The 27,482-nt window shown below is 42.1% G+C and overlaps 2 protein-coding genes across 3 annotated transcripts in view; one reads left to right on the top strand and one right to left on the bottom strand.

Annotated features, from left to right (window-relative positions):
- Cep97 (centrosomal protein 97kDa) overlaps positions 1-24,109 on the bottom strand; it is a 155,387-nt gene extending 131,278 nt beyond the window's left edge. The window contains exons 1-8 of the mRNA XM_050170422.2: positions 23,956-24,109; positions 20,299-20,401; positions 18,807-18,862; positions 18,639-18,740; positions 17,186-17,299; positions 10,837-10,919; positions 6,119-6,202; positions 3,306-3,420 (exon numbers count right to left, since the gene is read on the bottom strand). Coding sequence (XP_050026379.2) covers positions 3,306-3,420; positions 6,119-6,202; positions 10,837-10,919; positions 17,186-17,299; positions 18,639-18,740; positions 18,807-18,862; positions 20,299-20,401; positions 23,956-24,078 — 780 coding nt within the window. The 5' untranslated portion in view covers positions 24,079-24,109. The remainder of the gene's footprint in view (positions 1-3,305; positions 3,421-6,118; positions 6,203-10,836; positions 10,920-17,185; positions 17,300-18,638; positions 18,741-18,806; positions 18,863-20,298; positions 20,402-23,955) is intronic.
- RpL24 (ribosomal protein L24) overlaps positions 1-27,482 on the top strand; it is a 493,457-nt gene that overhangs the window by 454,205 nt on the left and 11,770 nt on the right. The window contains exons 1-3 of one of the 2 annotated variants that reach the window (XM_050170480.2): positions 24,991-25,048; positions 25,157-25,232; positions 25,665-25,912. In XM_050170480.2, the coding sequence (XP_050026437.1) occupies positions 25,044-25,048; positions 25,157-25,232; positions 25,665-25,912 (329 nt within the window). In that variant the 5' untranslated portion in view covers positions 24,991-25,043. Of the gene's footprint in view, positions 1-24,990; positions 25,049-25,156; positions 25,233-25,664; positions 25,913-27,482 lie in introns of those variants that run through there. The other variant, XM_072288651.1, reaches the window with a different exon arrangement.

Genomic DNA, 27,482 nt, shown 5'->3' with positions numbered 1-27,482 from the left:
CTCACTTTGGAATTACACACAGGCAATACAGGGTATTTCTTAAATAAATTGTGTTCGTGCTCCTTTGTGACACATTTAAATTGACATTAAAGAGAAACAATATATCAATTTACAGTAATAAAGTATCCTGACAACAATTTTGTTCACTAATTTGCCAATAAGAGATTGATTGCCAAAAGAGAAAATGAAGGCTGGACTTTAATATTTTTTAATTCTCGCACCAAGACCTTGGTGCCGGTACATCAGTGTCACATCAAGGACTTCAATGTATATTTTCGGATTTGGGCCGCTGCGGTGCAGTCAAAGGTCACAGTACTTGCCAAGTTCCCTCTTTGGCTTCTTTAGAACACAATTTAGTCCATCTTTACTAATACAAAAAAAAAAAGCAACTACAGACCGGTGTTGTTAGTGCGTCTTTTTTTGGCTTACCAAGCCTCCTCTGATGGTAGGAGAGGCTTTTTTTGGCATTGAAGCAGGGTCCTTTACTTGTACAGTTAAGCTTATTCTTCTCTTTAGTATCTCTTTAATGATGCCAGGTATCAAAATGCAGTGCTGACCCTTGATATAAAACTGAAAGCAAAAGTTAGCGACCTTTACAAATCGGAGCAAGACTTTCAGTAGCGAGCCTGACATCATGCAGTTTTCTCATGGTTTGCTTCTGCAGCCCTTACAGGCACTTGTAGGAGATTTCGCAACACTGAAGGACCTTCACAAGTGATGCCATGTAAGGCAGTGCATATATGCAAATGATGAGAAATGAGTCTGATCTAATTTAGCATGATAGTTGGCCACCAGTGATGCATAATTAAGTAACGAGTTTTTACATTACAAAGCTGTGCACTGGGCTATGAGGAACATTGCAGTAAAGAGCTCATGGTTAATTTTTACCAGCTAGATTTTTTTAAGTATGACTACATAGGAAGTTTGTTTTTCTGTTGCTTCTTCAATATATGGCTGCCTTGTTTGGGAGTCGAGGACACAACCTCATATTCAGCAGCAAAACATCATAGTTAACAACACCGTATATCCATGCCATATCAGCTAGTCTTTAGATAACATGCCATAGCAACTGGAGGTCAAAACCACACAAAGATAGAGGAAATGAGCCAGGGAAAGCATAGGAGAAATTAATTATGTTTAAATGAAATGTAGAAATAATAATGTAAGGTAAGACGAAAGTGGATGAAAAGAGAACCTGCCACAAGTGAGGATCAAACCCATATCTTCCGCCTTATGCATGCGTTGCTTTAACAATTCAGATTTTATGTCACCTTCTTGAGTGTTTGTGTATGGGTACAAGGTTAGCCCTGGAACATTTAGCCAGCACTGTTCACAACCAGGGTGGTGGACATGGATCGCCCTTTCAAGCACAAGCATCATACATAGTATGTGAGCTTAGGAGCCGGCAACTGGTTAATAAACTCTTGTATGCTACCTCATGGCATCAAGAAAGCCAAATTCGAGGCCCTCGCTAAGCAATAAGCGAGAAGGATAAAAATATCTGAGAGGCTGGAGCTTTTCAGATGATTTTGTTCTTCTCGCTTTAGTGGGAGTAACAGAGAGATGCTGAAGAGCAGAGAATGTAGACAGAGCTCAAAATGATGGTGTACTGTGACATAATTAAATTCAATTAAATTTAACTCCAGATAACAAGGACATCCATTGGAATGTGAGTGCGGTGTTGTACCAACCTTCTGATGCTTGTGCACATCTTGCTGAGACTATGACACAGGCAAAATAAAAAATGCAAGACCCTTGATAACCACAGAGGAAAAGCAGGCCTTGCCACTGAGGGATAAGTCTGTAAGTGACTCAGATAAGGCAATCAAATATGCAGTAGCTCGTTTGAAAACTTGGCAAGATCTGCACAACTTTCAGCAGCTTTTCATTCTAAAGTGTGGCCACATAGACACTAGCCATCACTTTTGATGTCACTGAACAGCGACACAAGTTATTGGCACAAGCATGTGCCTGGTGAACACTTCATTTTCTTTCCTTCACTCACTTTCTCTGTGTTCTTGGGTATTCATGGTCATCTCATCTCTTGTTCATCTCTGTGCCGCTGAATTGCTCTCTGCATCATTGTGCATTTGGTAACCCTGTCAAATTTACTTGTGGCAACGCAGAGGGATAATGCATATTCATGGTCGCATTGAAGACGCGGGACTACATCAATACACACCTTCCAGAATGTGCATGGTGCTGAGTATTATCTTGTCTACATCATGTAACAAGACTCGCAGTTCGCATTATAAAGGCATATTAGTTCTGTGGCCCAAGTGCTATGTGGTGACGCTTGCTATAAAGAACATTGCTTCAAAGCCAAGGACACCAAAATCTGTTCTTCTGTATATGTAAAGGATAGCAATGTGAGGCAGAGGTAGTGAAGGTGCCTAAAGTGCAGGAGAAAAACCAATCACCACTTCCGGCCTCACCAACATGCAATTTCGCCGAATGAGATCGTGCCGAAATGTGGCATGGCCATAGTTGTTTGGGCCTTCAGTGCCACCGGCTAAGGAGTCAAATTTGCTAATCATCAAGTCAATATACCCCAGCACTTAGAGGAGTCCGCATAGTGCAGTGCCTGTTGCCACTTTGCGTATGGACATTTTGGGAAATGATATGGCACAGGCAGCAGAACAGGCTTGCATTCTCATGCTCCTCTTCAATAAGCTAATTTGTCTTAAAAGGTTTCAAGAACGGCACAACACAAGTGGCAACATTTTAGGCAGGCAACCTTACCGTCCCTTTATTTTTCTGGCAGTGTCCAGGACAGTGCGAGAGAAAGCCATGATTTTCTGCATGCCAGGCCTCAGTTGACCCGATCATATTGCTGGTGTGTTTTTATTTGTCATGACGTGGTTAAGAAGGAGCAACAGAGGTTTTAAAAACAGAGATGCTGACTCCTTATGAGTTTCTAGACATGAGTGCAGTGCTCTGCACCTTTGGCTTGTCAGATCAAATGTTTGCCTGCATATAACCACCTCTAAATACCTGTACATAAAATCTTTCTGTCTTCAAGTTTTCAAGCATCTCTAATGGAAGAAGAAACGATGGTAGCAACAAAAGGTGAAGGCAGCAGTTCTTCCCCCAAATAAAGCGGCCTTTGTCACTTTAAGAAAGTAGGAAGCAAACTTGAACGAAACATCAGTAATATATATACATGCCTTAACTTTAGTTGCCACACAATGATAAACTAACGCTGCCTGAAACGACCTATTGTATGCAAACCAGCACTTACAGAAGCACAAAATTGGGTGATGAGCGGAAATGGAAGCACATAAAAAAAAATTTGGCCAGCTTACCTGGTCGGCACCAGTAAGTGGGCAGACTTGTGACAGGTACTCAACAAGCGCCAGGTGGTCGCCCAGATGGAAACAGCGCCCTTTGCCTTGACTGTACAACCACTCGGCCTTTAGGCTGCACCGCGGACATGCAGAATACACTGATGATACTGCTAGATTAATGACAGAGAAAGGTGGCACCTACACAAAAGTAGCCAAAAGCTTTAAAGGAAATTTGTACGAGCTCCCATTCGAGCTTTTGCACTAATTTTGCATAGCTGTAGCCTTCCATGACAAAGAGCACAAAAGATTGGTGAAGTGATACAAACAGAACAGATTTGCATCACAGAAAATTAAAGGTGCAAAGGGCCTGGTATAGCAGAAATGGACTGCACAAGAAATCTAATGTAGGCTAGCTTATTTATGATCAACATGACGAACAGTGCAGATGGCACGACAAGTGGTACAAACAGAATAGCTTCTGTCCGGTTTGTACGTATAACTTATCCTGTCATTTGCATCCCTTGCCATGTTGAATGTGAACCAACTAGACCAGCTTGGGACTATCATGCAGCCTTTCCTTTTCATGAAAATTCCTTCAACCTTCAGATTTCTTGAGAACTCCCATGTTGACAAAGACAGAAGCTTAGGTGAGTTGGTTATTCATGGTACAATATAAGCACAGCATGGAAAACAAAGATAGCACGAGGAAGAAAGACAAACACAGCACTGCTGTGTTAGCGCTGCGTTCACCTATCTTTTTTGCTTGCTCATCTTCTACACTGTGCTTGTTTTATGTGCAAAAATACACTTAGGAGGCTTTGTGATACGAACACATTTTGCAATGGAAATTCGACATAACAAACACAGTAATAATGAATTGTCAGATTTAATGAAGTAACCGTAAAATTTGGTCGACCATGCTGTATTTTAATAAACATTTCACTGTTATAATGAAGCCGAAAATGCAAGGTTTGAGACTATATATTGGCTACAGCAAAACAAATATTTGCTCACTCGCAGCTCAAGATATGTCTTCTAGAAGCAAGGGTGCCAAATACTCGGCAAGAGCAGCTTGAAATGGCACATTCTGGGCATGCGTACACCTTCTGGCCAATAGCTTGGATGGCCTGCAGCCGACAAGCCAGCATGTAGTTCCTTTGTGTCTGTAAGCATGTCTGTAACTTAGCATTGTTCCCGGGTCATGTATTGGTGACAAGACACCAACGGGCTGTCAAAATCAAGAGGAGACCCTTCGCTGGCCTGTCAGAGGCACAACGTTTACATTTACTTTGATATCAGCATGTATGCTTATAATGAATGTCAGATAGCATGAAGGTATTTTCGTGCTGGATGACAATTCATTATAACAATGTTCGACCATATTTATGTGTCTTGAGTAGAGAAAACGCCACTCCACTGTCCTGGAGCTCAGCTGCATGTATACTGTTCACTACTTATAACAATCACTCATAGAAAGGAAAATCTGATTGTTGTAACTAGTTAATCTTATATTTGGAATGACCACAAAAGTGCCAGCCAAGAATATTTTCAGACTCGAGTAAGAAAGCATCCCAAATCACTAAGGTCACCATTCTTCTGTACATGCAGAAAAATAAATGTGCAGCGGGATTTAATTTGCAATGTACAACTCAGAAATTGTTAAGTTAGGTTAGGTTAGGTAAGACTTGCAGATATGACTGTGTTTAAAGACACACTGAACAAAAGTTGGTGTAAAAAAAAAAAAAGCACCAGCAAGACAGGTGCCACACTCACAATCGTGTTTATCTGGTGCCAGCAAAAGGCAATGTATGGTGTGTCTTATTTGCAAGTATGCCTATACCACAGGCTACATCTCACACTAGAAAGTGTTTGCAGCCTTCACATATTTCAATTCTAGTTTAACATTCACTCACAATTCAAATGTATACACATGTATGCAAAAATGCCCCCCAAGGCATGAGTGCTTTTAACCAAGGCCAGAGCAGACACTCCATGAAAAATGGCATCATCGCCTTATGTTAGTGACAATGGCAAGACAATGACTCTGGCCACTCCCTACACTTCTACAAGTGAAATGCAATGCATGCGTAAGGAGGGTGAACCAAACTGCGCATCGTCTCAAGTGGGGATGTGAAGAACTGAAGACACACTGAGAAAAGTACAGGGTTAAGGCTTGAGCTCTTTCAAGGCCTGGGTGTGGCCACAGGCTAAACTTACAAGAGACACTTAACCCACTTTACTATGAAGCTTCTGTAGTGACCTCCCTTATCCACTTTCCCAAATATGCCTCGAGCTGTCATTTATTCTCTCTCTACCGAAAACTAGTTAAAAACTAAATTCAAAACTAACCATCTGAGTAAAGCATGTCTGTTATTCTATTTTGTTGTTAGTTCTCTTGGAAGAGGAAGGAAAATTATTTCTAATGGGGAGTTAAGGAAACCATTCCTGCATGATTGCAACTTATGTTGACCACCCATAATGTCTTCAGATCCTGTGAACCAATTTTACTCATTTTATTCAGTGGTGTTTCTTTAGTTTAACAATTTTTTTTTCTGCCGTATAAAGTTTTTTTTCTAAAACAAAGCTTGTGCACTGCAAGAAGGCTTACCTTTCAGCCCGGTGAAGAAAATTGTAATTAAAAAAAAAAAAACGTAACCAACGAATTACAAGAGCTTTCACAAATAAATTAATGCCTGCACTTAGTGACATATAGGGGCATAAGTGGTCATGTTTAACCAAGCACATCATGAGAAACATGTGCAAATTTTAAGATAAAATTGTGTGGAGTGGAATGCCTGAATGGTGATGCAACAAAATATGGCATTGCTCACCTTTCCCTCTGTGTGACAACAAAGTCATCCAGGACTCTGAGACCGAGACACCAGTTGATGACGTAGGGCCGGTAGTCAAAACCACTGTGTGAAACTGATTAAGGGTCTTAACCTCTTCTTACCACAAGTGGTTTGCTAAACACTCATGTTTAAAATCTTGACACACTTTTGTTCACATCTTTAACCAGAGTGATTTGAATAGGAGTTTCTCTGAATGGCAATATTCGAAGTAGAAAGAGAAAAACACAACCATGCAAGCAAACACACCAGGTTAAACAAGTGAATAAACGAGCTGAAGAAAACAGCTTCACTGTGTTTTGCCTACATCACAGCTTCAACCAAGCCCAGAGCCTACAAAGAAACTACATTTATTCTTTTATGTTTGAGTATGAGTTTATGTTTGAGTATGATGTATTATGTTTGAGCTCTGATCACAACACCTGCCTCAGTTGCCTGAAGAAAATTTGGGTTCGTATTACAATATTACTAAAGTTGCATCAAATTTTGCGAAAAATGTTGTTTGTGAAAAAGTTTCACTTGTCCATCTCCAAAGCCATTCTCGGAACCCTTCTGACAGTCAAAGGACACTAGAGCGGCGCATGCATTGTGCAGGTTTAGCCGGACAAGTTTCTATACCAGGCAAAATTGGCAACATCAAAAGCGCTTCAATATCCACTGTTACCACAAGAGCAATGTGCTGCTTCTTGGTTTAACACTGTTCAATGTTTGTTGTGGCTTGCGCATGCACCTACCATAGTAATAAAATGTGTATGTGTCCCACAAGAGGTGCGCACCAAGGGTTAATTATAAAAAAAGTAAACAAACTTCAATTTTATAAAAAGCCACATGGTTGAGATTTTCTGAGCAGAAAATGTCGTGGAACATATTTATTTATTTATTTATTTATTTAAAATACCTTACAGGCCCTATGGGGGCATTGTGTAAGGGGGGTTACGAAATCAAGGAAAAAGAAAAACAGTAAGCAGCCTTCTGAAGTCTAATACAAATGATATGCCTCAATGCAGGGCTCATCAACATTACTACCAAGATCAAAACATGAAAAAGGAAAAATTGAAGTAATGAAAGGCCACAAAGGTACACTTAAGGAAATAACACGAGTAAAACTTAACGTAAGGCACTAATACTAGAAAGTAAAATACAGGAAAAATGAACAGATCAGGGAGTACAATTATTGAAGGGATATTTCGGGAAAAAGACGAAAAAAAGCAATAATATACACAGGGCATACAAGTGAACATGTGACGCAGCATAAAATAGCAATTCATAAGAGCGAGATAGCAATGCATCAATAAAAATAAAAACATCACAAGAAGTTCGAAGCACATTGCCAAGTGTAAGAAACAAGATAAAGTGATTTGTAAGTGCTATTATGAAAAATGCTCGTGTAGGAGATGACAAAATTTTTCTTGATCTGACTCGAAAGCAATGTGATCAGGCAGATTGTTCCACAAGCGAAGGGCCGTAGGGAGTGCAGAAAAGTTAAAAGCATGTGTCGTACCGTACATGCGCGCAAAACTTAAGTGGTTATTTAATCGGCGAGACGTGTTCGAGGCGATCTGGATATGCAGCGTGGATTGTGTGGATTGCACCATGCAGTTATGGATATATTTTACAACCATACAGAAAGCTATTGGAATCAGAGAAAGCCTTTATAAAATATCACTTCCATTGAAAAAAGCTTGAAGCTTTGCTGTAATGAGTGGAGTATATTTCTCGCAGCCTGAGTTACTACAAGTTCATTAAAAATTTATCATCCTCGATTGATTAGATCATAGCTTAAATACATAAGCCAGATACCTTGGTGTGCTTCTTATTATATGGATTTTTGGTTGCATAGGCTTTAGGGGCTTGACGCAAGACAATAAGTACTTTCTTCTTCTTTTAAGACTTCTGTCTTGATGCTCTTGTCTTTAGCGCTAAGAATATGGCTGACTCCACGCAATGTTTATCCTAAAAGCAGCTGGAATTTTCATTTTCTGACATATTCATCCCAATATTGATACTAATCAACAGTACAACCTGCAAAAACAGAATACTTTGCCATCAAATTTGTTTTCTCAAAGCAAGAAATCTCTGCTATCATTAAAAAACAACCTGTAAGTGCATGCTTTAAATTATATGGTACAGCAATTAATGTCTGCCTCACAGAACGACCAGAATGTCTTTCTTGTTAAAAACATCACAGCAAACAAACTCTCTGCTATTTTCTTGGTGCTGCTTTCAAGTGTAATAATTTGGAAAATAACCTGTTTATTTATTAACTTTTTGTGCATTGTGTGACAAGCTGCAGGCATCTATATTTTGAGAAAAAAATTGCTTGAAAATTATTTACAGAGCTACAGCTGTTTTCATTGCTGGAGATGACACAGATTACAGGTAAATATGCATTGATTTCCTCAGTGTTCATTCTATCACGTTAGAAAAGGTTGTTCTATGCATATCATATATGATGAACCATGCAGTAAGGGGTTAAAAGACCTTGCAGTGCAGGAACATGGCCTCAGTGACCTTAATGCAACATCACACTGACAAAGCTTAGCCACATCAGCAAATGTGTTCTCATGAGCCAGTGAGACAGAGATGGTGTTACAACTAAGGAATCAATTCTAAAACAGTACACTGTGTACTGCATGCTGAATCAACTGCATATTTTTGTGCATTCTGTTTCAGCAACACAAAGTGCGAGTACTTACGCAAAGCTGGCATGCTTCTACAAAAGCAAGGTCATGCATTTAGCACAGGCAGCCAGAAACATTATGTGCATAAGGTCGCTTGCTTCCCGATCCCTTAAAGTAGCTGTCAGTAAGCACCTTTAAACATACATATACATTTCCTTGTTAATATCCTCACATCCAGATAATGTTTTCTGTATAACTAGTTTTCTGTATTTTAGCACTTCCGGTGTTCCTCCATGTGTAAAACATTTCAAGGAAGGACTGAAGTGCCGCCATCATAAGCTACTATTAATGCAAGCTTTTTCCATTTTAGTGACCAGCACATAGTAATAGGAATGATCTTTGAAGGGGCCCTGAAATATTTTTCTAAGTAACCGTAGCATGGTCACACTATTAAACGAGCTCATGTCACAAATCTGCTGCCACAATAATTTTTCAAATCCTTCAATTGTAAGCAGAGTTAGACATAATTATGACACCAATGAGCAGCTTTCTCTCTCCTTTCCTCTCCACTAATGTGCTAGAAGCTACACAGGAGGAGGTGGCAAGGGGGGCAAGGCTCTGCCAGGGTGGCTAGAACTGGGAAGTGCGCAGAGTGCAAGGCATTCCTCTTGCCCAGAAGTGTTGCCTTGTAAGGCAGCTGATATCTCGAATGCCACGCAGTTATGTGCAGCTGTCGTGTGTGGACCAGCTGTGCAATGATGAAATGCTTTTTCTGTCTTTCTGAGATCACAGACATATATGCATTTTTCTTTCATTTACCTTAAAACGTCAAAAACAATATGTAGGCATAACACCAAGGTGAACAAGGTAAAAGTGGACTGAAACTAAGAACAGTTACAATTTAACATAGGGTATATCAGGGCCCTTCGTTGTCATGTTTTGTGCTTTCTTAAATTCAGGGGTGAGAATCTGGCGTTCATCTTTTAAGACGAAAATCAGGCGGAAATCAGGGTTTTTGTTGTCATCAAGCTCAAAGCTTGAGATTTTTCAGGTAACTATCACAAATGATTCACAAATGCAATTGTCTCCTTTTGGACACAAACATTCTATTTAAACAAGCGAAATCACTCGCAGAAACATATAATGACAAACAGTTCACTCAGAAGTCCTGTGACAAACTTATCTATACAAACCCGCATTGGCAGGCATTGCACTTTTTAATGTAACCACATAGCACAAAAAAAAAACAATAAATAGAGATTTGCTTGGCGAACCCTTCTTTACTTTGTTCTCTGCATTATTTTATCAAAGGCAAGAAAGTGCAAATGCACATGCTTTGTAAGGGGTGCAATGCTTTTTCTTATCTTACAGGATTTTGTTGACGTGCATTGTCATTTGCATTTTCAGCATTTCTGTGTCCATTCTAGACCTGTTCAGCCTCTGAATAAACTTTAGTTTGGAAAATGTCCCCTTAATGTTACAGCTTCCTTTTGCAATGCAGAGCAACGCCAGTGCTGTGTTCACTTCCTAAAGCATTACCACCGTTTACATGTATGTGATGCACGGGAGGTGTGATGCACCGTCGCACTCATGTAAACAAGGCTACCAAAAAGGCAACAAACTTTCATTTACTCAAGGCTAGCAGGTGCTACATATAGTATATATGCCAGCTTTTGCTTGAGTGTTAAGCAAGAAGGAAAAATTTAATAATAATGATGACGATGATGATGACGATGATACTGGCCACTTCCTTAAACAAGGAAAGCGGCGTTCAGTAGTTTTGTAACACCTGCATTTATTGTGACCCTTTACAAAAGGGCGAAAGTTTGAGGTGGAACTGTTACCAGATTTTCATTAAACCTGTTCAGGGTGCAAAAAACTGGGAATTATCGGATTTTACCCTACAATGAAGCACCCTATATACATCATGTGTTGTACCTTTGTTTGCCGTTCTCATTGCCAAGTTGAATTCGCTATGAAGCTTCCCAAAATGAGGATCAACCAGTTTAAGGTGTAATTAAATAAATTTCCCAGCAAGAAAACATACAAAATAGGTAAGAGAGGAGCCTGCAAGGATACACAATGCCTCCGGTCATGTTGACACAGGGGTTTCCACCGATAGAGAAGCTCTCCAAAGAAGAGAGGTGGGAAAGGAAGGACACCTGCATAGTGTGAAGAAAAGCAGGTGGACTGTCACTGTCAGCACTCTTACCATAACTGGCTTTTATCGTGACTTCGTAGATGGAGTTAATGATATTTATGTCATGCCAAAAGGAACAGGGGCAAAAGCACAGAACGTGTGGCTACTATCAATATCACTGAGCAAAGTCACGCAACATGTATAATGGTCATGAACAGTGGCATAGCCAGAAATTCATTTTGGGGGTGGGGTGTGTCTGTCTTTCACTGGCAACTACCACTCCCGCCCATCCTCCACCTCTCTCTCTCTCTCAACACACACACACACATATATACAGGGTGTCCCAGCTAACCTGGACCAAAATTTCGAAAAAACCTATGCGTTCTTCAGAACACAAATCGCGTGGATGTAGTACCATTTTTTTGCTCGTCTTTTTTTGAGTAATTAGCCAAGATAAACTAATTAACTTTTTAAATATAGCTTGAAATGTTCAGGTGTCAATAGGAAAGCTGTGGAGCTCCAAAAATATTGCACAACCCAGGCACTTCCGACGAGATAGACTTAGTGTGGCCGTTTTTATTTTGGAAAAACGAAAGCCCATGGAGCTTAAAAAATACCACGTGACAGCGTTCTTTGTGCGCCCGAATGCGCCACAATTACAGCGCCCTCAACCGTGCTTTGTAAAAACATCATTCGCTTCGCGCCTTTCTTGGTGCCCACGACAGAGCTTCGTGTTGTGCTTGGCTCCGAGACAAACGTCAGTGGGTTCGGGCGGCAGTTGAAATACAGCACAGCTGCCGTTTCTGTGGCGACAATTGCACTCTCCCGCTAGCAAAATGCATGTGGGGAAAAAATGACAAGCTTATGAGTTCGAATTTGGAAGCAAGATCCCAACAAGCAAACACGCATGATACAAGCTTGATAACGTCGTGTGAATTATGCTGGTTGTCACAAAAGGAAGAACTGTAAACTGACACAGAAGGTTGCTTTTTAGCTTCCTGTCCATTCCTTGTCGGCAGAGAATTTGTAATTTCATATTACTTACGTACCTTTTCCACGTCATACAAAAGTTTCACACAGATGGCTATTTTCATGGATAACGGTTGTAGAGATTTATTCGCTGTGATGTCTGTCTAAAGAATGTGTTCAAACAAGTCGCCCTCTCCCATAATGCAGTACTGGCACCTTTTCAGCACGTACGATGTAGCTTTTTTGATGACACAGGACGGTATCTCACTGCAGGTCTCAGCAATCTCTGCTTTTAGCACTTCCGGTCTAGTTGTAGGTTTGTGGTACGCTCGGTCTTTCACATGTCCCCACAAGAAGTCAAGAGGTGTCATGTCCGGTGACCTTGCAGGCCATGCCACTGGTCCATGCCGCCCGACCCACTGGCGTTTGAAGGCTTCGTCAAGATAGCTCGGGCAAGGCCGCTGCTGTGAGCTGGTGCACCGTCGTGCTGATACCAAGTTCGCTTTAAAAACGCAAGAGGAAGATCACAGCGAAAATCTTCGACTGGGCCTTCCAAGATGTCGTTCACGTGCCGCTGAGCAGTGGGCATGTGGCCAGAAAATATGGGGCCAATTATTCTTCCGTCAAAGTTACCGCTCCACACACAGAATGACCATTGGTACTGGTGTCTGGTCTGCACCACCCAATGCGGGGTCGTATCGCTCCAGTAATGCGAATTATGGATGTTGACTTGAGAATTTCTGGAGAAGGTTGCCTCACCTGTCCAGAGAACTTTGCCAACAAAATCCGGTATTTCGTCACTGTTCACAAGGATCCAATTTGAGAAATCAAGCCGCCATTGGAAGTGTCTTTCTTGCAGCTTTTGATGCAGTTGGAGGTGATACAGATACATTTCAGCCTTCCTAAGAACTCCTGACACTGAAGACATTGAAATGCCAACCTCGCCACTCACATCACGCACGCTGGAATGAGGGTTTGCAGTCGTGAAAGCCAAAATGTCTCCTTCAGCCTCTTCACAGATGGTCCCCTTTCTGTGCTGCGTCTTCTTGAAGCTACCTGTTCCTTTGAGTGTCAAGTAACTCCTCATAATTGTTTTTGCGCTAGGTCTCCCCCCACATTGCCAATTTCAGTATACCTCGGCAGCTTTCCTCTTGTCGCCCCACGCCGCTCCCAAGGCTAAGACCACGTTTGCCTTCTGCTCACTTGAGTACGGCATGCTTTAGGCACTGCAAACAAATTCTTCAAAACAGTTGCGCAGCACGACAGTAATAGACGGTCGAGCTCACATGCATCTAGCCGCTGGCACAGCTTGGAAGAAAAGCGGCATTGTAACAAATGATGTTCTCTCTTGCACAGGTTCCAGATGTATGATGCATGTCTTGTGTGTATTTTTTCTATTCCGAATCGACTTGAACGCTGGAAAAAAAATTGCTCTTCTCATCATATCAGAATAAACAGCTGATGATGGCGCGTTCTTCGGCGGCAGGCGCGAGCGGCTGCTGACGAAGCGATTTTTCGGAGCGCCGTCGCCAGCTGCTGCCAGTAATGCCAGAGCCGAGCAAAGGTTGAAGCCCTTCTCGTAAGTGAAGGGAAGGCGCGGTGGTGGAGATCTTTTTACAAATCATTCATGAGAGCGCTGTAATCGCGGTGCATTTGGGCACACAGAGCGCGCTGTCACGTGGTATTTCTTAAACTCCGCGGGCTTTTGTTTTTCCCCAATAAAAACAGCCACGCAAAGTCTATCTCATTGCAAGTACCTGGGTTGGGCAACATTTGTGAAGTTCCACAACTTTCCTATTGATACCTGAAAGTTTCAAGCTATATTTAAAAAATTAATTAATTTATCTTGGCTGATTACTCAAATAACGATGAGCAAAAAGATGGTACTGTAAGTTTAGATAAACGCTAACAACATCCACGCAATTTCTGTTCTGAAGAATGCATAGGTTTCTTCAAAATCTTGGTCCAAGTTAGCTGGGACACCCTGTGTGTGTGTGTGTGTGTGTGTGTGTGCGTGCGTGCGCGTGCATGCGTGTGTGTGCGTGTGTGTGCGCGCGCGTGTGTGTTTGCAGGCCAGACTTGTTGCAGCCCAGGTAACACCAGGGAAAACCATTGTTTTCCAGCCAGATATTCTAGTGAGTGGTAAAGCCACAGCTACGTACGGAAGTGGGTGGACCTATCACTCAATCACGCTTTCAGCCTTGTGGAAATCTAGATTTAAATATACAGGAACGAATCTTTATGCTAGACCTTCCATAGTATCATATAATGCAAGTTTCACTCACTTTCGGTGACCTTCTGTACGACATGTTTGAAGAGATGTTTGGAAGTAACTTGCAATCATGGTATCGTAGTCGTCACATGACACATACTATTATTTGATCACACTCGGGAACTGATGAGGCACAGTACAAAGCAGGTATGCTCCTTGTTTAGAAGCCTTTGTGAAAATTACGGCATCCGTAGTTCGGAGTAAAATAAGGGTCAGTAGCTCTAAAAGCTATGAAAGCATCATGTCTCCCGACACACGTCTATTCTGAAAATTGCCGAGATGTTTAGTTAGGATAGGCTCTCTGCAATAAGCAGCCCGCATTATGACGGGATAGGTGTTCCTCATCTAGGCGAATGGCCATGGTCGTCTGGTGTTGAGCGATCAGGCAGTGACAAGACACTCTCCCTATGTCCATAATTACCTGCCAACTTCGTTCTTGACGCCTTTTATGTGAGTCCCCCCCACCTCCTCAAATTCATAACCCCACTCCCTTTCTCAAAATTCTTTTCCATTAGTCACTGTTGCGCTTTTCAACATTCACCAGGTTGTTGAACAGCGCGGCGGCCTCTAACATTCCTATATTTCTGCTTCTGTGTGGACTTCGAGGCTACAGTATTCACCTATTTGTCCTCCCACCTGTTTGTCGTGGTGGTTTCTTAGCTCCCCTGGCCCAGCACCCCCACCCTTCATATATTTTGCCTGCACAAATCAGTGTTCTGTGGGCATTTCTTTCCTGTCTCATTTTTTGCCCTGTTTTCAGAATTATCAGTGTGTACAAACAAGCCTAATAGCAAGCTCTTCTCAAGTTCCTTAACATAATGAAAATCAAAACATGGGAAAGAAATAAAGAAGGGGGGGGGGGGTGCTTATTATTAGACAAGCAAGTCTCAATAATTTAAGAATGCTTTTCTTTCACGCAGTGTAGTCGACGATTTGCTCAAGTACCAGAAATTAGCTATTCAACAACATGAAGGCCTGGTGGGGAGCAACAATGGCTCCAAGTTTTATGCACGTACTTATCCCATCTTTATCTATGTGTGGTATTTTTAACATTGATCAACCCTCAGCAGTTATGGTCGGCACGATCCAGAATGAGTTAGAGGTGTGACATGAGTGGGGCCACAATCTTCTGTGCATGGGAGAGGGGATCGCACCCATCGCAACCCCCTCCTCCCTCGGATGACCGGCACTAGCCCTTGCCTTGCTTCCACATTCAAACTTTCTCTTTCATCCATGTCGCTTTTTGGGAGCCCACCTCCCGAAATTTTCTGTTCTCTGGGAAAGGGCGGGGGGGTTAGACACCCCCCCCCCTCTATGCCAATGGTCATGAGTGTACAGCACTGTGGGTCCCAATGGTCCCTTTGGAAAGGAAATAAACAAAGAGCTATCTGTGGTATCTTAGAAATAAATGAAGCCACAATGTGGTATCAAGAAAGCCAAGCACATCTTCTTTAAAGGCACTGTCTAAGGTTCAGAACATGTCTGCATTGTGGTGGGAATGAGAAGATTCTGTGTCACATTGACGGAAATGAGCAAGCTTTTATTCCATCAACAAGGAATTTTATTTTAAATTTTGCTCTGAAAGTGGTGCAAAACAGGCACGTGGCGTCGCTTGATAGTTAAACAGTATACACCATACTGTGTACTGTTACATGTATTTTATGTGCTTCTGCTAACATTTTTTAGCGTCATAGAATTTTTTTTAATTCTGAGTTTCAGTTAGCGCACGTTGAAAAGTGGCACTGACTTTGTGCAGACAAACGGAGTGGTGCATCAATGGGCCCTTTTGACATAGTGACACGCATCAGCGCAAGTCGTGTTGTGAGTGTGGTGCGAGGGTTGCTGTCATATTCAAGATGTCAAAAATGCTTTGTGCTTTTAGGGTGTGCTGCCATCGTTGCAACGCATGTTTAGGCACACCTTACCCTAATGTAAAGTGCTCACGGAATGAAATAGGACACGGAGCATTTAGTAGAGCCCTACATATGTGCAAAGTACGCGAGAGCACCATGTCATGTCGCTAGGAATTTGCTCACCAAACGTGACGAGGACTCCTGTGTAAGCGTTCGCGCCAAAATTACGTCGATGTGACACGAACTGCAGCCGGTTGAAACGAAAGTATGCGCACTACTTAGCCCTAAATTGACGCGTTTCATTCCGTGAGCACTGTACCTGGTAAACTGTCAAGCAAAAGCCTTGGATTTCGGCAGCAGCGCCAACTGAAAGACACTGCCTACACAGACTGTGCCTGTAGAAAAAACACTTGAGATTTTAGGTGACTAGTAATAAAAAAAGAAGAACTAATGACTTGCACAACCGATTAAGCGCTGTGGACAGCTATTATGGCCACAATTTCAGTGTTTGACACAATGCAACTATTCCTGCCAAAACCTTATGCACTTATATTTTCTCACTGCTACTGGCATGGCATTGTCATCGTGTTCAGAAATCAGTGTTGCAGGCATTCTTACACAGTTCTGAGAAGAAGAGACTGTGCAGGAAGAAAAATTATGTTTTAGAAATTTCTACTCGCTTTCCAAAGAACTGCACATTCAGACACTTCAAATAATAGTCTTTCTATTGTGCTACAAATTAGGAGGTCTTGAAGAACAATGAACAGATCCTTTAACGGACCACTGCAAAAAGTCATGGAAATTCAGTAGATTACTTCAAGTACATATTGCTTATGTTCTTGTTTACCTAACACATATCCATGCATCAGTTTGTTCACACCATTCACATGATAAAATGCACCCACAAGATACAGGGAGTGAGCATCCCTGATAGATCTTAGTGGCCTTGCGTCAAAAGATATGTACCTACCATGTCAACTAATCGCTAGTTCAAGCAAATTGCTTCATGTTTTGTACAAGAACCTGAGTCCACAGACCAGAGCAGACAGGGTGCAAACTTAGGTTGATAAAGCCTTCATATAGTTGCTGCTCATACTTTGACTTGCAACAGCAGCAAGTTTAAGCAAGTCACTAGAACTAGAGCAGTTGGCTCAATAGGTAGGCGAAAAAAAAAATGCTCAGAAAATGACATACCTCTGTGAGGTCAGTAATTTTGTTCTCTGCAACTGAGAAGACACAGAGTCCACTTGGAAGGTACGCTTGTGCCTTTTGCAGTGTTGTAATCTCGTTTCTCTTCAAAAGGAGTGTCTGCATAAAACAAGAAAATAATGTTTGAGACATTGCCCTGCTTTCTCCAGCTATACATCAGCACGGCAAGAAACAAGGTCTCGGGCTTGTAGTACAGCAATGGTAACTGCCATCAGTGCCAAAACAGAGCTTGAGGAAGTCCAGCACCAAGGGTCAGAGCTAAGATGGCCACACCATTAAAATGGACAGAATAAGATGAGAAACAATAGCTTACGAGGCACATGCCCAGCTAGAATTTGGCAACGACCCAACAAAGGTGTTTCACTTTAATCCTTTGCCTCAAAAACCTGAGCAAGCCAGCTGGCTAGAATAATTGGGTCTGAGCACACAGGTGCGATGAGTGTGGCTAATGAAGTGCCATTAATCATTCATATTTAGTCTGAAATACAAGCTTGCATACAGTTGTTAAAATGCACTTGTGCCCGTATTTAGACACAATGTCATTTGCGCAAGCCACCACAGCACTTCAGTGTCTGTTTAATTTCACTGCTCAAGCCAGGGCTTCAACTTCCAGTTGCAGCGGCCGCTTTCTGACAAAGCAAAATGAAAAGAAAGTCCTGTCTGCTGAAGTTTCACTGGAAGTTAAAGAACCCCAAGTGATCAAAACTAATGTCAATCTTCACATCTGCAGCGCTCCTCACTGGCCGCGTGCGCCTTGGGGCCATAATAACCAATCAATGAAATTTCCAGTCAAAGCACACACAACATGAAAAATTTGCAAAAGTGCTCACATCATAGGCTGATATGGGCCACATAACAAGCACGCATTTAATTCAACTATTGTGAAAACACCTAAGAAACTAGTAGTCACAGTTGGCAGAGGTACCAGAACTGAATTTTGCCGTTCCTGCAGTGTGTTTGCACACAATACATGCTATCCCGCAAATATTCAAGAGCAAGAAGTCCTCCGGTAGTGCTCTTCATGGATTCACTATTTCGAATGGTCACCTACTCAGCACCATCACACATGTCGACTGTTCCTGGGAGAAAAGAAAACTTGAAGGAATTGGTGAGTGATCAGAGGAGCTCATGTATTTGTGGTGCTGAGTGAAATGTGTCTTTTTATCCATCACAGGAAACACACGAGAAAACCTGGGTGAGTTAATTAGCACAGGAATGACTGCACAAGCACTGAAGTGCAAGGCTAGTTTATTGAATCAATGAAGATTATTTGGCGCTTTCACTCTGTATACTGTGTTTAAAAGCATTCCTATAGAAACACAGCAAAACTCTCCAATTTTTTCTGTTCTCCAGAAATGCTCATTCATTCCATTCCACTCAATTCAAATAAAGTGTCGTTCTACACCCTTTCCTTTCTTGCATCTAAAGGACGACTTACTTTTAATCGAGTCAATGATGTGAGGTCAATCAGTGAAGGTATCAAGTTCCCGGACAGGTCCAAGTACACAAGGGTAGTAGAGTACTGGATGCTTTGAAGACTCTGCATGACACAGCAGACAGATCAGCACCTTTGCCAGCTGACGGACAGCCACCAGAGCACACTCACCTTTATCCTGTTGTTCGAGAGGTTTACTGAGACCAGGTACTTAAGATCCTTGAGCGCTGCACACACAATAACAAGGCAATGCTATGTCTTAATACAAACATTGATTCATCATAAGACTAATGATATGCTATATGTTCACATGGTGAAATAAAAATTTTGTTGAAGGAACTCTGCCTGAACAAATTAGCAAGGTGGCTAAATGGGCTAGTTGGTGGTTCATCTTACTCAGTGAACAGCGTGGAGGTGGTCTTCATGCTGTTTGCCATTGCACTGTTCACTTAATAAGATGACAAACTGAATACATGGCTGACCTAGGCTTCACAAATGCAAACACAGAGTGACTAATTCTATGTCCAGGTCTGACATGCAAATGTATGTTACCTTAATGCCAGACCTCTGAGCACTCTTCTAATAGAGCTTAGCCTGTTCATTTGGTTGTTTACGGCATTTGTGCCTCACTGCAAATGTTTCGCTGCAATTATGAAGAATGAAAGTGAAACAAGCATTTTTGAGCAAATTCTATTCAGAGGTTTGCTGTTTGGTCAGGTGTACATTTCACCAGGATTCAGAGGCTAACGATAGCCACGGACAGTCATTGAAGTGCACAACAAACCAGTTAGCTACGCATTCAAGTTAAAAAGACTACACATCAGTTTCTGAATTCTAGAAGTGATTTGTGTAAGAAACAACAGAGAATAAGAATGACAGAAGCATGCGATCACATTATGCAATAATTCTGATACCAGGTGTTTATCTGCATGATAATAATTTGCAACAATTGCTGTTTAAGCATCATAGTAATAGCAAATATACAAACTAACAACATACCTGGCAGTTGAAATCGACGTGCAAATTGAAGAGAATGCTACCATTGCATGAACTAGGTTTCTTTCAATAAAGAATTGGCAGTCAGACATGCGACTGTCAGTAGCCTCCAAACCATGTTAAAATGCACGTCTAAAAAAAAAAAAAATGCTTCATAAGATGCCCTAAAAAATGCTTGTTTCTTTTTTTTACCACCATAATTGCGGCCAAATATTTTAGGGGCTACAATTTTTTGGGAACGTAGCCACTATTTTCAAGCTGGCACAAGTGCTGAAAAGAACAAAATTAAAGGCCAAGCACTATTAGAAGAGTGCTCAGACGTCTGACATAAATTTAAGATGCCAGATTATGCTAGATATAACTGAAATTTAAACAAGAGGGTAGCATAGCAAAAATGAAATGCGGTCTGCAAGAAAAAAACCTATATATAATTATAAGGAGAGATAAGAACACAATCAAATATCTGACAGCAAAATCCAAAAATTATTTGTGATGCAGGTAACCAGGCTAGCTGGTGGTATTATACTATGCTTGAGAGAGTGCAATAAGAGAGAACCTTGATGCTGCAATATTGACAAAAAGCAGTATTGAATTTAAAAATTCCACAGCAAAAAATTCATGTGCGTTTTAAGAGCCAAGCAACATGATTAAGTGACACAATGCTCACCTTCAATGCAGATAATGAGATTGTTAGAAAGATCAATGCTTGAGAGCTGCGATAGCCTGGCCAGCGAGTACATCCGTGTGATCTGGTTGTGGCTGGCAGAGAGCTGTAATGGTAGCTTCATTACATTAGAGCCCATCACCGAGAAACACGCCCATCATGTAACATAAACCTGACCACACAGAAGCAGCAAATACTGAACAACAATTGGTACAACGGCCACACAGGACTATAAGTCACATATTGATATCTTGGGTCCAGGGCAAGTAATGGCAGTCATTCTTCCCATTCAATTGCATTCCACTGAGCCAATGTGAGAGCCAAGCTACTGAGGATGAAGAGGTGAGCTTGCACACAGTATGGAATACACCATCAGACCTGCCAACCTTAAAGAGCCCCTCATTAGGCCCCATCACAAATTTTAGGCAAACCCTGGAAGTTGCAGAGCACCGCTCAGGGAGTGCTCTACCGCATGAATTTTTCAGATTAGTTCATTATAGAGGAGATAGAAGGAAATAAAATGTCATGATGCCATGATGCCAAGAGTCATGTGAGCTTCACTGCCAAAACAGACACTTTGTCCCTTTGCCTCGACCAGCATCCGCAAGCAGCATTCCTTTTGTGCATTCACCCATACTATAATCGAGGGACCACGTCCGATGTACATCACAAGCCCTGCCTCCTTTCCTTTTTTATTCTCTTCCTTAATTGTTGTATGATGCACTTCCAGTGGCGGTACTGCGCATTTTTCATTGGGTAATTTATCAGGCATGGGTCATAATCTGTGCTGTTGCAGGCAGTGTGTCTTACATGGAGGCATTAGTGCATATGACCTGTTGGCTCTCTGGCTAGAAGTGGGGCTCCGTTGAAAAGAAGGGTGCGCAGGCTTTTGTTTGAAACATTAGCTGTTTTCATACTGTGCAGCTGATTCATAATGTGCAGACACAACTACCAACGCTCAGTCTACGTGCCGCACATGTTTTTTGCAATGCCCAAACCTGGTGCAGGGCCACTTAACATTCGAATAACAAAATTTCCACATCAAATCAAATATCAAATATTTTCTGATTTCAAAACGAAGTGAAATATAGAGGTAGGGTGTAGTCTGTTTGTTAAAGAACATAAATAGGCTTATTTGCATGATTTGATTCATGTAATGCCATTCCGAACAGTATTGTCCGATCAACTGCGGAGCTTGTAAATGAGAAACAACTGAAAGATGATGATATCTAGAGCACCATGATACTGACAGTAATGAAACAGTGGTACAGGCTGTCCCCAGATGCATGTAGAATGCAGTATTTCTTGAAGGAGCAAAGTGTAATACTACTGCATTGCACAGCATTTTAAAGGAAATCCAATATGGCGGGAAAGTCGAACTAATAGAGTGCATTGCCTAAATTGAGAAAATAAATTAGCTTCCAAAAGGCAACACTTCCTTATTGAATGACTGGAAATTATAGAACAGGAGATAGATACTCTGTTTGTTTGTTCAGCAGTTGGTGCCTCTGTGCAGCAACAGCGGCTTCCCTGCAGTGGAATCATTTGGAAAAATCACCGCTTGCATCTGTCTTTCTCCCTGTAGGCTCCAATAATTGTTGTGATCCCTTATGTTAGAACAGAAATGAATATTTGACAACTTCAAATAGTGAATTTTTGAATAAAATAGCAAGTACTACTCGATTTATATTTGAACCTCTGAATATTTGCATACCGCTATTAATATGTCAAGAATACTGCAGTAGAAGCCAAAAAGTACTAAAATGTAGCAAAAAATAATAAAAAGTTTTCTATTGCTTTCTATGTTGACTATTCATTAAAAGATCACAAGCTTTGTTCTGTTTGGACACTATGAAAAGTCACTGTGCTCTGTATTCACATCTAGAATGATATGCAGCACTGAAAAGCAGAAATAGTAATAAAGATCTTAATAAAATATTAATGTAATGGCAGGTGAAACTTTGTTTGCCATTATAGATAATTTTTATGGAGATGGTGGTGCTGCAGGTAGATCCAAATAATTGAGCAGGTCAAGAAAGGTGTGACTCTGAAAAATCAGTAAGTGACTGCCTTTGTATCCTTTTGAAACCAGCTTTGACTTGAACCAGACCCAAATAAAAGATTGCAAAATTTTTGCTATCGTTATGACAATTTAAAACTAACTTCAAAAATCAGTCACACTGTGATAGATTCATAGAGTCTGGCAGGTCTGTACCATATACTCTGCCAGAGTGGATGCAGTCTTTGCCACTGCTCAGCCTGCAAAGTGTCCACAGCCTATCTTGTCAACAGATATACATATATGGGGCGGACCCTCCCACTTGTCTACAAATATATGTGGGACAGACATTCACATTTCCTCGGACATTTTCCTACGTCACTATTACCGTCTGCCACTCCAACTGGGCATTTATTTATTTATTCAAAATACCTTACAGGGCCCAGAAGGGCATTGAGTAAGGGGGACAGAAAACAGCATAAATAGTATAGGAACAAGTATCAAATAATGACACAAGATGCAAAACAAGAAGTAAAAGAGAAAAACTGTACAGAGCAAATGATAACAAAAAATATACATATGCGCAAGGAAGATCGTATTATACCATGAGTAACACGAATGTGTCATATGTGGCCAATACATATCGTAAGAAAGAACAGTGGTCATACAAGAAATGTCATTGATGTAAGATGCACAAGATACAAGGCATACTACAATAGCATCGAGAATGGAACTGCAAACCAACTGAAAGATGTAGACAATGGTACTCAGACAGCAATAGGTGTCAGAAACAATCAGTTTTGGATAGAATGAAATGCATCACCTACATTTGAGTGTTTTAGCATGTCAAAACTGCACAGTGGCAGATGGCCCAAGTAATATTGGTAACGATAGAGGGGGCAGCTAAATGAGCAATGTTTGGACCCTGTATTTGTTTTTTTCTCCATGCCTGCTTAAGACTGTTGCGAATTAAAAAATGGCAAATAATTTACACTTAGAATGCACAAGAAACTAAACGTACATAGCTTGTCATATTCTACGTGGCGATGATTGCTGGCTTCTTCGGTTACTATCAAGGTGAACTGGAGAATACAACGGCATTATAAAGGTAACAACAGAAACATAGTGGAACAACACACAATGCTGTATGTTGACTTGCGAAGATCTGTAATCCACTATGCATTGACACTCATGCCTCAACAATGCAGTTCAAATGGGCCGAAGCATCACATCAAATCTACTAAAGAACTCCTATTTTTTTATGCAGCTGCTATGAGTCCTGAATAGTAAAAATAACTATCTTCTGATGCAACATGTGACATATACAGATTTATAAATGTCTAATGCAAGACGTAACAGAAGTCTGTCCGTTTGCTTGTATTAGCATACAAGTACTATTTTACCGGTACTTAATTTGGCCTACACCAAAAGCACCAGGGCACGACCAGCAGGCCAACAAGCAAACCGTAATCACATACGTCAAGGGTATCGCACAAGATAAGAACAGAGCGGGGGAGGTGAATAAATAATAAAAAAAGAAATGCCAACAAATACGTCGCTATCTTCTCTCTTTCGCGCTGTTTTTAACCTTCTCGAACAACCTGCGTGCGCCGTTTCCCGCGAGCGGCCTCCCACCAAATCAAACGTAAGAGCATACTTACTTTTTGGACGTCAAGGAAGCAGTCAATGTTATCCAACTTGGAAAGCTCGTTGTGGTCCAGAAATACCTTTTCGATACCGACGCCATCCCTTTTTTCGAGTTTTTTGAGACCTCGATTGGACATGTCCAAAACGTGCGGATCGTCTGAAACATTCACGACCCGCTCGTAAAATAATCTTGCTACCCATCGTCAAAGATATGGCATAGCCACGTCGGCTTCTAGGTCGCAGCTACCAAAGGCAACGAGCAGTTTAATAACGCTACTGTGACGCTAGAAACCGTACCACTACGTTTTAGTTCTGTGCGAAACTGGCAGAAAGTGCGTTTCGGAGCTGTTTAGGAAAGCTGACTAGTCTTGAAGATGCATTAACGCAGCCAAAGCGGCGCGAAACAATTAATTGTGTTCGGTTGTACATCTGTGCGCACGTGCGTAAGCACATGATGCGGCAGAGCATGTGTGCGTTACCGAAGCGATACGACAACGCTGAAACGCACTGCGGGCTCTGAGTTGCCTTTACTGCAATATTGCTCAATTTTCAAGAAGGAAAACATGTGTATTCATTTATATTACGGCGCAGGTATGTCGTACGATTATATTCCCGTCGGTTTAATAGACAATGTGTGCCACAATGAATGAGTAAGCGTGGCGATAGAGCTAACGACGGCCACTTGTGAGCTCGTTGGACCGATCGATACAGCTCGCAGTGTGCTTCAATTCCGCACAGAATCGACGGCAGCCAATTTGCCAACTCTAAAGCGACGTTTTTCGACGCCCGCAGCATTCGTACACCATGGCAAAGGGTCACGGGGATCCAATACAAGTACAAAACAGCAAAACGAAACAAAAACGTCACAGAAATCTCAAAACTTCATACCATTTTCCGCCATTTTGAAACTTCCGCCAAAAACTGGTCCGCGCAAAATCAGTTCCTTAGAAAACAATAATTTATAAAGTTGCAAATAAATAATTTAATAAATTGTTTAGTATTATATGCTATGTAATTCTTGATTTGTTATTTTTAAATTAATTTATTGTTTTGCTAACGTTTCTGCGATACTGTTCTCTTGAGTTCCCGCAAGGCAGCGAAGATGAAGTGAGTAACAGGAACGTTTTCTAATCCTTGAAATATTTATAATTGACAGCCCATCGCAGTAGGTGATTAATTTATTACGACTAATTAGGATGCCTTCTTGCGTTTCAGGATCGGATTGTGCTCGTTCAGCGGGTATAAAATTTACCCTGGCCATGGGAAGCGGATGGTCAAGACCGATGGCAAAGTGAGTAGAGCGCTGGCATGCTTTAGATTGGTCGTTCAAATACTGCGTAAATGGTGCACTTACGTTAGAATTGGCTATTTATTTACGTTGGTTTCCCACCGCGACACAATTATAACCCGCTTGAATTTGTCGCCAAGTTGATTGGTGTGCAATCGTGAAGCGACAGCTTCGCGCAGCATTAGTGATGTACTGTGAGCGCATGCGATCAGCTTTGTTTTTTTTTCTGGAAGCCGTCGGTTTTGTCTGTACTGACTTTTGAATACGTAGGTGCAGAACCGTTTTAGTTCTTTGGGTATCTTTAATCAGTCAGTCCACCGCTCTCTCGCAAGGCCATTTGTAAGGCGCTCACACGAGCGCCAAACGACGTGCTGCTGTGGTGAAGCATTGCCGTTTTGGATTTCTCGTGACTTTCCCTCTTTTTGCCTGTTCCAGACGTTTCACTTCCTGAACGCCAAATGCGAGGCGTCGCACATGATGAAGCGGAACCCGCGTAAGGTGACGTGGACTGTGCTCTACCGGCGCAAGCACAAGAAGGGCATCGAGGAGGAGACGACAAAGAGGCGCACCAAGCGCACGGCGAAGTTTCAGCGTGCCATCGTCGGCGCCAGCCTTAACGACATCATGGCTCGGCGGAACATGAAGCCCGAAGTGCGCAAGGCGCAGCGCGAGCAGGCCATCCGGTGAGTTCCAGACGTAAACCTTCAAAGTTCGTCTGGTCAGGAGAACTGGACCTTGCTCTCAGGCCCATCATTACTTTCGTTTGACGTGACCAACGCCTCGATACGGCGGCAGGCGGTCACCTGCTTAACGGTGACTGTTTTGCCCGCCCTGTCAATGTGCTCAAAAAGTCAAGCTTGAAATGACAAGGCACGTGCTTGCTCGCATGTTTTTTCTCTTCCCATTCGTTACGTAGGCCGCGTCCAGTGAAGGCGCCATCGCTCAATGTGAATGATCGGGAACATGGTCTTTGCGAACTGAAAATAAGGAACTGGCATAATTGCTGTCTGGACCAATAATAGTAATGTCCACGACCTACTGTATAAAGGGCGACCTGCGCATCCCGTGGTCGCCTATGGCAGCGCGCGGCCGAAGAAATACCACGTGATCATTGAGTAGGGACCAAGCGTGCCGGTAGATGCCGCCAGTGCTCACCCTCACCGCAACGCCCGAAACGCTCCGGCCCTGCCTTCAGGAGTACGGTGATGACGGTAAAAATTCGCAGAGGAGCTGCAGTAAACTCGGCATTTCACATTATTAACAGGGTGCGGCTAGAAAAATGCGCGTCGATACATGCGATACATGCCCCAGATTATCTTCGCTGTGCAGTGCAATGAAATATTAAACTACTTTGAACGCGCGGCTGCTAGGATTGAAATAGTACAATCCCTTAGAGCTTCTTTTTTTTTTCCTCATTGTCTGCTAAAATGTTGGTTAGCGCTGTGGTGCCAATAGGGTCTGGTGTGCACTTTCCGCGCTAGCCGAGGCATGAGCGCGCCCGCACTTCATTCTCCCGTAGGTTTCGCTAGTCCCGAGCCGGACGCAATGAACGCACTACGTACCGCTTTGCCGGGCCCACACGTTCCTTTGCTGCATTCGGCACGTTCACCGAAGTGACATGCCGTTGAGAGCGCGGTAGAACGTGAGCAGTTTTAATTGCAGTGCATGCCACAATCGTAAAAATGTGCTGTTATTGACGTATTTATTTACGCCGCTTTACCAAATGATAACGAAAGTCTAGCTTGACAAATTCCAAGGGCGCTTTATTGTGCCATCACACAGATAGTCACTACACTTTAAGCACTTTTCTGGAGTTGGGCTTTTGAAACGAAAAGCTTCACTACGCTAGTCAACACCGCGCTTCGCGCGAGCCGGCGTATGTCGGAATTGGCTCCGTAAGCGTGTTCGGAGTCGGCGCAGATGGCCACTGCCGCGCGCTATGCGTCGTCATTTGACGTTCGCCACAAGCGCGTGTTTATCGCGGAGACCAACTATATAACCGCTTGCCAGAGAGCTGTGTTTATGGCTGTACAGAAATCGCAAGACAATGTGCCCAACAACGATGAATAAAGAAGATTAATAATCCTGCATAACTTATGGTATATATCATTCATAAGCAATTTGCATCACTACACAGGGCACACGTATAACATAACCATAAGCTTACCAAATCTTAAGCGTATCCATAAGTGAAACCGTAAGCATATATAACCATAGGCTAAATCATAAAGCATAACCATAAGCTAAACCGTA

Source organism: Dermacentor andersoni, chromosome 6 (assembly GCF_023375885.2).
Source record: "Dermacentor andersoni chromosome 6, qqDerAnde1_hic_scaffold, whole genome shotgun sequence".
Taxonomy (NCBI): domain Eukaryota; kingdom Metazoa; phylum Arthropoda; class Arachnida; order Ixodida; family Ixodidae; genus Dermacentor; species Dermacentor andersoni.
This window is presented reverse-complemented; position numbering and strand designations above follow the sequence as displayed.